Source organism: Fringilla coelebs, assembly GCF_963513975.1.
Source record: "Fringilla coelebs genome assembly, chromosome: 16".
In the NCBI taxonomy this organism is placed as follows: domain Eukaryota; kingdom Metazoa; phylum Chordata; class Aves; order Passeriformes; family Fringillidae; genus Fringilla; species Fringilla coelebs.
The window spans coordinates 7,212,441-7,222,295 of record NC_140042.1 but is presented as its reverse complement, the minus strand read 5'-3'; the positions used below and the strand labels follow the sequence as shown (position 1 = coordinate 7,222,295).

The 9,855-nt window shown below is 38.2% G+C and overlaps 1 protein-coding gene across 1 annotated transcript; it reads left to right on the top strand.

Annotated features, from left to right (window-relative positions):
* Positions 1 to 531: 531 nt before the first annotated feature.
* LOC311159954 (putative short-chain dehydrogenase/reductase family 42E member 2) lies at positions 532 to 9,277 on the top strand (the record flags this gene model as incomplete). The annotated part of the gene is made up of 11 exons (XM_084216364.1): positions 532 to 762; positions 2,120 to 2,215; positions 2,986 to 3,046; positions 4,811 to 4,929; positions 5,276 to 5,351; positions 5,758 to 5,840; positions 6,354 to 6,491; positions 7,532 to 7,597; positions 8,402 to 8,465; positions 8,792 to 8,865; positions 9,074 to 9,277. 11 exons carry the CDS (start codon positions 532 to 534, stop codon positions 9,275 to 9,277), a joined length of 1,212 nt encoding a protein of 403 aa, XP_084072490.1.
* Positions 9,278 to 9,855: the final 578 nt, after the last annotated feature.

Sequence of the window (9,855 nt, the reverse complement as noted above, 5' to 3'; positions counted from 1 at the left end):
ATATATTTAATGTATAACCAGAAAATGGTTACAAACTGTTATCATTGCTAAAGACCGAAATGTGAAATAAAGTTGATTTTAAAACTAGAATGAATCCTTTCTTATATGCCTCATCTAAAGTCTTGGTTTATTTTCCTGACTAGTAGAAAAACATCAATTTGGTATTAATATATCAGAATTTAATGAGCTTTCAAGGATAAAATATTTGATTAAACCAAGTATTAAAAAATGCCATCATAGCTGTTAAGGTTAGGTAATTATAATGGCTCTAAAATCCTGTAATTTTATTTCTATATAATATGAAATTTAGGAATATGAGGAAAAGACTCAATCCTGGAATATGAAAGTATTCAGACTCATTAAACATTTTATATAGAAAACCCATCACCAAAATTATGAATTTACACATTTTAAACATACTAAGATAATAAAACTAGTATGGGAGCAATGTAATGTGAAAGTCATTGAAATTACCCAGACCCCAAAGCATTATGCAGGAATTTTCAAGAGATCTTCTCTGTTGCAGTCGTGATGCCAGAGGGATCCACAGAAGAGCTCCACAGCAGCCCACCCTGTGGGAGCCAAGTGACAGAGCCTGCTGGGCTGCTGGCTCCCAGGAGCAGCAGGACAATGGTGACAGGAGGTGGAGGCTACCTGGGATACAATCTGGGATGTGCCCTTGTCAGCTCAGGAATTGCTGTTGTGCTGTTTGATCTTCGCAAACCTAAATGGGAAATTCCACACGGAGCGGATTTTTTCAAGGTATGTTGGAGCTTCATGTCTAATGCTCATTACCAAGGCTTCCTCTTAAGGATCATTGATTAAAACATTTATGGAAAAGCCTTTCAGGACAAGAAGAAGCTGTGGTAAAAGGTCCTTGCATGCATAAGTACCTGATTAAGGGATGGCAAACAGGGTCCCAGTGTCTCCAGTGTCACCAGTGATGCTCTGCTGGGAGGTGCCATTCAGCGCCCCAGGGAAACTGAACAATGAAGGGACAAAGGTTCCTGCTCAGGAATTATTTGAATTATTTCAGATAAAAAGGTGAGAGCCAAGACAGGGCAATAACAGGGATCACAAAAGCCAAACGACTGCCATGCAGAGAATGATTGAGGAAACTGGGATTTCTGGGATTTCCAGGCTGGGAAAGAGGTGACTCAGGAGTGGGAGAGTTCTACAGGCTGTGAATGGCATTGTCCACTGTCCTTCCAGTACAAGAAGGAAAGGCCATCAGGAATGTGGAGTCACTTCAGTACAAACAAAATGACGTGGCTTGATTTGTTAGTGCTATAAGTCCGCAGAATTTAATTTAAGTTTGTGGACTTGATGGCAATTTACATCTTCTAAATGGGATTTGAGATCTCACAAATGATCTTCTAGAACAGAGTTTTTTTATAAGTCAATTTAGAAAGAATAAATATTACAAAGTGTAGGAGAGCTACCTAGAAAATTGAACTATGGAGTCCCAGTAAATGAATTAGTAAGTGACTTCAGAGGTTTGAGCCTTGAGCAGAGATTTGGAGATGGCTAATATTGTTTATACTGGTTAGCTCCTGTAGCATTGCATTGAGGGTGGGAGGTGTAAGTCAGCTGTATTTGTGAAATACTTTGGCAACCTTAGGAGAAAAAAGTTGAGAGTTAAAGACTGGTTAGATTAGCTCTTAATGTTATTCTATCAATTATTCTATGTTATTCTATCAATCTCATTGCAGGAAATAATATAATACCTAATATTTTGAAATATTTGGTGATTCCAAGGCAAACATTTGAACCCTTCCTGCTGTGATTTATTGTCCCTGGGGCTGGATTCTCCAGCCCTCAAGCACTTGCTGCTCCCATTCAAGTCAAACAAGTTTTGCCAGCCTGGAGGCTGCAGGACTAAGTGTGAAAATACGCATTATAATTGAAGCCAACAAGAGTCATCTTTGTTTTGCAACAAAATACTGGCAGAATTCTTAGTCATTGTTTCTTCTGCCCGTTCATAATATTTTATTTAAATGTCTGTGAAAAACAGACCAGAATACCTTTAGATTTTCCATACTAGCCATAGTTAATACAGTTCTGTAGAGAATGTAAGGAGCTCTACCTGTCAAGAATCCATTCTTTTCTTGTTTTACAGGGTGATGTGAGGGATTATGAAGCAGTGTTCAAAGCATGTGAAGGGGTTGACTGTGTTTTCCATGTAGCTGCATGTGGAATGTCAGGATTGGAACAAGCAAGTACCATTTTCCTAAAGTTTTCTTTGGTTATTTTTGAGAAAGAAGAACACTGTCTGCTTGTTACAAAGAATGTAGTTTTACAGTATGTCAGAAGTTGTTATAAAGGCCAAGTCATCCATACAAGAAACAAGGGAGGTATTCCTAAAATAATGAAGTCAAAGTGCAAAAGTAATGTACTACAAAGTATTCTAGAAAAACGAGACCATAGTTTTAAGGCCTCGGATAAGAAGGTGTAGCCTTTTTCTCTGATCTGAAGAAGGGTGACAGCATTGCTCTAAAACTAATACTGATGCATTTTCTTCTTGTGAACTCAGTCATAAGGAAACAGACCACAATCAATATGTTATGCTAAATTACAGTGATAGTCACAGAAGGTGTTATCAAAAAAATCATGAACCTACTAATTTATTTCTAGGAACAGGACAGATTGCCACTGGAACAAGAACTTGTGAAAGCTTCCAGGGAGCATCACCCCTGCCCATGATTCTTGTTTCTATATCATGGATTGTCTGGGGTGTGACAAAATATTGAAGTATTATGATTTCTTTTTAGATGCATTTTATCTTTCACTTTTCAACTTTCTTTGCTCATATACAGAACAAGAGAATAAAAATGAGAACTGTCAGAAATCACTGTATGTCAAACAGACAGAACTGTAATATCTATCACAAAAAGACCTCAGCTATTCTAGATCTGGCAGTTGTAACCATCATATTGTAAATGTGACAATTTGATTAATTAAATCTTGTGCAAATTCTATTTCTAGCTTCAAAAGAAAGATCAGATTGAATCCATAAATGTTGGAGGCACAAAAATAATAATTGATGGTAGGTACCTAGATTTTCTTTCTCTGCATCAGATCCAAATCATGAATTAAAAAACTTTCTAACTGGATGTTTCCTGTGAAGAATAGGCAGTAAAATGAGGCTCTTCTCTGCCTCCTGTCAGAGTATGATGTAAACCTGAGTGTGCAGGGCCCATTAAAGCTGGTAGATTTGCCACTGGTTTGAACTGGGGATAGGTTTTCAACCTGGACTTCATTCCTTGGCAATCCAACTAAAGCTGTCCTCCATGTACTGGTCATTTTTTGCCTTTACTCTATGTAATGGAGAAGTGTTATCCTCTTTCCTCATAGAAATAACATGAGAGCTGTTGTACTGTTTGTTGTGTCATAAACATTTGGTAACAGGCACCACAGATGTGTAAGTATATTTAGCTATTATTTTATCACATTATTACAGAAAAGCTTCCATTCTTTCTGCTTACTGTGATCCCTTTTTATTATACACAGATTCTTAACTACTGTCTCTGGAAGATGCCAGTAGATCTCTTTCAGTATCTTCAATTCCAGAAAGAATGTTTTCTGAATGAACTGTAAATACCAAAGCTACCTTCTTTTTGGTTTTCCCTCAAAAACTAAATGGGGGAAAAAAGGCAGCAAAATGGCAAAATCAGGTTTTTTTTAGACTCATTTTCATGCTGCCTGTGTGTTATTACTGAAAAAATGCATAAATTGAATAGTAGGCAAGTAAAACTCTAAATGAGTTAGAAGGAAGAGTTGCTACATATTGCCTTCTTTGTTCCCCAACCTCCAAACCCACAGAGACGTGTCATGTCAAATTTCCATGGGCTCCCAGCAAACCAAGACACTGGGAGGAGTATAAACTGCTCATCTACATTTTAATAATACACGTTATTATTGCATTTTTTCCCCAAATATTTACAACAATAAGCATTTTATTTTCAAAATGAGCCAATGAATCAGCAGAACAGATTGCTCTGTAAATTCTAAGAATTTCTGAGTTTGCATTTTAATTCTCTTCAGCTCTAGAAATATTGTTAAATGAAAAGGAAATTTACATTATTCAAGTTTGCAATGACAGATGTGCAGCAGAATTTAGCTAATGTCTTGGCTACACAGGACTGGAATCCATAATTAAGTCTTTGTTTTGCAAATAACATTAATTTCCTTTGTACTTAAAGCAGGACTGATTATACACTAGCAGAGTGTGTTTTCCTGTTAACACACCATTTGTCACTGATGAACAGACTGAGACAAAGGCACTTTTGTGGCATGTGGGCAGAGCTGGCCCGTGCTCCTGTGTGACTTCATGCTCCATCAAAGTGGGGTGCAAGAGGCAGCTCATGGAACAGGGGTAACCCAGTGGCCTTGGAGTGGCTGCTCCCCACGCTGCCCAAGGGCTGTACCACAACAAATGTTCTTACTCATCTCCTTTGTATTCAGTTTGTAAAATGAACATATTTTAAGAAAGGTTTCTCAAGGAGTAATTTTTCCTCCACTAAGGTAACTCCTCTACCCAGTTGGTGACTGCAGTCCAGTGATGTGATAGTTACAGGTACCTCATTATGAAACATTTGGTGATCACAATGTGTAATATTTGCATATTCAAGGAAAAATTCCAGCTGAATGGAAAATAATATTATATTAAATAATAAGGTAACATTAAAATTAAAGTACTGCCTTTTCTCTATAACTGTAATGTTTGTTTTCAAAAATAAAATCTGCTAGTTCAGCTATTTCTTACTCTTTATTTTTGTTTTTAAATAATTTATTTTGTGTATCACTCTAGTCTGCAAACAAAGAAATATCCCTAGACTGATATATACCAGTACAGTGAATGTGGTGTTTGGAGGGAATCCTATTGAAGAAGGAGATGAAGAAACTGTACCATATTTTCCACTGGAAAAGGTACTTTGTCCATGGGATGGTGTGGCATGTACTGTGCTCCAAAGGGTAGATGGTGTAAAGGCTGTTCTGAGAGCAGAGGCTGTTTTACTGTGCATGTTCTCAGTACATTCAGCACAAAAAGTGAGTTAAGTAAATATGAATGGACTTAAATTCACTCTGAAGCTAAACTTGTGCCACTAAAGTGTAAGTCTTTTTGTCATAAATAAACTATATACTTACTAAATTTTACTATTTCTACTTTTGTTTTGCCCAGCTGGTATCTGTGAGCTGGCTAGATTTAAATGTCAGTCATGCAATAAGGTTGCCTTTACAGATTCAATAATAATCTTATTCTGCTTCCTTATAGCAATTTAATCATTATTCCAGAACCAAGGCAATTGCAGACCAAATGGTCCTTGCTGCTAATGGAACTTTACTCAAAGGTACATATGAAGCATTTGGGGCTTTTCTATCATTTAGGTGTGCTAATGGGCATTCCTTTCTTTGGTTGCTCATTTATCAATAGTATACTTTAACTGAAAAAAGGATCTATTTGTTTCTATTCCTTTCTTCAGCAGATAATTAGCTGTTCTGATAATACCAATTTGTAAGCACTGTCCAATGGGTTCTTCCTGTAATCCCAAGAAGGTTTTTCAGGCTGCTAAGCTCAGCTGTCACAGCTACTGAATTCAATTTCACACAGAAATGAAATCAAGTTCCCAGGAAGCCGAACCACTCAGAATGGTCAAAATGAGCCTTAATTTTGACAGTGTAAAATTCAGCCAATATGAGTCAGCCCTTTGCTGCTATCACAGCTGTCTGACAGTCACCTGTTGCTCTCTCTCCAAGGAGGGGACAAGCTCCACACGTGTGTGCTTCGCCCGCCGGGCATCTACGGACCAGAAGAGCAGCGGCACCTGCCTCGAGTAGCCGTATGTGTTTTGTAGTCAACTCTGGAGGACACCACAAGTAGTTGTAAGGGCATAACACAAGTGGTAGTACCTTGATTTCAGTTCTTAACCATTCCTGCAGGAATGTGGTGAAAGTTTGGGGATAGCTGATGTGGTGCAGGGTAACAAATAGCAGGAAACCAGCTCTGTGAGCCAGGACCAAGCTGGGCTTCTCAGTGAAAAGTGGAAGGCTGAAATGCTGTGGTAAAAGAACAAGGTTTGCATCCCTATCATTTAATGGAAATTGTCTTTTAAATATGCACTTTAGTTTCTGCCAAAAAATATATTGTCACTATATGTTGCCACTGCCTATCAGTGCAACCATTTTTGATTTCCAAAACCACCCACTAGTTGGTTTTTTTTTTGTGACAGGTTTCTTGTGCTGTAATTGTACACAAATACAGCAAATTCCAAGTATTTGAGTTGAGACAAAAATCATATTATAGAGCATAATAAAGGAATAATGTAGTTATCTCATGTTTTCTGTTTCTACAGATAAATATCCAGAGGAGACTTTTTAACTTCAAGTTTGGGAATCACAAAGTTCAGATGAACTGGGTTCACATAGGAAATCTAGTGCAAGCTCATTTACTGGCTGCTGAGGCCCTCACCTCTGAGAAGGGCTATGTAGCTGTAAGTAAACAATATAATCACCACTAGCTTCAGTTCTCAAACAGGCTTAATTTTTGATGTTTTGAGATCAGGGTGTCCAAAAAGTCCTATGCTAAATTCTGTAAAATGGTGTGTAGCTCCACAAGCACACAGACAGTGCAAATGCAAATATATTTCACTCATATTTTGATGATGTTTTGTTGGATTTGAAAATACATAATTTCCTGGGTTACTGGAGGAAACTGTATTTTTAACTAGCTTAATATACCATTCATTAACCATTACACAAATCTATATATCCTGTCATTCTCTTGAAAATATGTTCTGACCTAGAGGCATAAAATTTAGAGCAACCATTCTGAGGCATTCCAGTTGAATTTTCAGAGCTGAAAATTCCAAAAAGAGGTTGGACAATTTTTAATGGACAATTTTTAAAGGTTTTTCTTTTTGTTCTACTGGTCATAATTGCAACACCAATCTGAGGACTGTGAAGCATTACAGAACTGACAGTGCTGCAGCAGCTGCTTCATTCACAGTTCCTGAAGGTCCCAGATTCATTTAGATTGGCAGGAACATACAGACAACAGGCACTGACACAGGTGAACACCTCTCCATGTGTTCTCAATTAGTTCAGCACTTGGAAGCCACACAACTGTTTTAGACTGATGTCATTCCCAGAGTCCCAGGTTTGCTTGGGTGCTCAGGTGTTCCTGATGCTCAGAGCTGTGTTTGTTAAATGCCATCAGTGCTGCCCCTCCTGTGGGACTCACAAAGGTCATTCTGTGCCCAGCACATCATGAAGAACACAATGCTCCAACAGCTGGGCTGCTACATGGGGAAACTGAGCTCTGATCTACACTACACCATGTTAATCACCATGAGCCCTACCACCACTGTGGGGTTGCCACAGGGAAGCCCAGTGAAGGCAGCTTCCTCTGTGTGCATTCACCTTGTGCATGCTGGCATGTTGCTCACAAAATCATGACAGGTAGGTAGGTATGAGACAGAAAATGCCAACCTGTGCACAGTTTTGTCACTGTTTTTCTCTGCTTCTTTACCAGAGTGGCCAGGCTTATTACATCCATGATGGTGAAAATGTCATCTTCTCTGAGTGGATTGTGCCTTTGGTAGGTACTGCACAGCCCTGCAGCTCCCAGAACTGCCTGGGCACAAGGCCTGTCACTGACTGACACACCAGACCAACTAAATGAACTCAGTGCACAGAAATTACTTAGCATGAAACTCAGTCCAGTTTTCCCTGCATATCCCAAAGTTCCACTGGTGTTTAGGGAAGTTTGGGATACCTGTAACTGTGGAGTTTGGCCTTATTGTTTTGTGAGAATTTAGCTGGGAGGTTCAGAACCTGCTGCAGGACAGCATTTCATGAAGCAAACCCACAGTGCATGGCAAGCTCTGCCTCTGGCACCTGGCAGGACTCTTCCAGCCAATGTTTATCCCTCTGTCCTTGGCATCAGCTGCAGCACAGAGGGGAAGCCCATTCAGAATCTTATCTTAGAAGCTAAAAAGAGAGAACACTGTATTTTCAGAAATATTGGGCTGGGATTCTAGGAGCATGCCAAAGTTTTGATCCTGCAATGCCAGCACAGAAAATGACTGCAGCAGAAACTTATGCCTGTATTTAACTGTAGTTCAGTATTCCAGTCTGGGTCACTTCCCCCTTGGAAATGGCCTTTGACTCCCCTTTACTGTCCAATTGCAGATGAAGGGTGGAAGGTGGGCACCAAAGAATAAGTAGTGGGCTTCAATTTCATGTCTTGCTACCTGTATTGACAGGAAGACTAGCTGGAAAAAAAGTTTAGATACAAGTTTTGTCAACATTCTTTTAATTTCTTTTTCCAATTTCAAGCCTTATTGACACTTTCAATTTGGTATAAGTTCTCTGTTATTCTTTCTTTTTATACTCTTTTTAGTTTGAAAAATTAGGCTACAGGAAACCTTGGATACATATTCCTGTTCTCCTGGCTCATATAGCAGGTAAAAAAAAAATAAAATACATTCTTAATTATTGTGGGTTTGACTTTTTTTTTAAATTCCTATAAAGATACATAGTGATTTTATAAAATGCAGGGGCCCAAATTGCAAGAATTATTTAAACTAACATTATTTTAATTGAGACTAATTACTTGTGCCATGTGGTATTACTTAAAGCAGATAAAGTTTAAAGGCTATGCATAAACTCATAATGTACTTTATAAATTAAACAGTGCCTTCTGCCAGTAGGAATTACAGGATGTATAATATCAGCATTGTCTCAGTTTATTGTTAACCAGATGTCTCATTAAGTAATTTCTGTTTCACAGCCACTGTGATGGAATATTTGCACCTGTTACTAAAGCCAGTTTTTAGCTTTACACCTTTCTTGACAAGGAATGAGGTAAATATATTAAAAATAATAATAATAATGTTTATATATTTCTGACTCAAATTCTCATCAAGGACATGATACACCCTTTGGATTGTCTGCATTGCAGCTCTGTTTTGTGTTCTGTTTCCATTGTAATATCATTGTTGATAGATTTTCATCCAAGTTCTACAAAACTGGATATTAAAGTCACTACCATAAGTGTCCTTTTGGCTTTTAGGTGTGGAATGTCACTGTAACTCACACTTTCCGAATAGACAAGGCACGAAATCAACTTGGTTACAAGCCAAAGAAGTTCTCATTCGCTGATTCTGTGGATCATTACCTAAAAACAAGACCTACCTGCCAAGAAGATCACACATTCCTTAAAATGGTGTTTGTTTTAGGCATTTTGTTAAGTTTTGTCATTCTTTCTTTCTTCTAAAATCAAATAACCACTCACCTGCTCCAGAAAACTTCATTTTGTTTCTGAGTATTAATTATCTGGTCATAGTACATTCCTCAGCCACTCTGGGCTTTGTTATTCATATTACTATGATGACACCTCTCTGACGTCATTAAGAAAGAAAAAAAACCCAAACAAAAAAAACAACTAGAAAAGTGAAAACATAGGATGTATCAGGCAATGTTCTCCAAGAGCAACACAGTATTACAGCAAAGGAGGCCACCACAAATGGGTGCAGGAATAGTTTTAATGGATCTTCATTAAGTGATGTTTCATGCTGGGAAGCATTTTCTAAAAATGATAATTCAGGAGGGTGAGAAGGTGGAAGGAGAGGAACTGTCACAGGACAACAGTGCTGTAACAAGTCCAGTAGCTCCAGTGAAGAAAAGTGTGACTAAACAACTCTTCTGATGAAGCTACAGCTGCTGTCAGTTAGCCTGAGGAATTACAGAGACCTGGGAAACAGTGGAAAAATGTGGAAAGTAAATATTTATAAATAATAGGTGATTAGAGGAGTGAAAGTCATATTTATGTAAAATAGTTGTATTGTTCTAAAG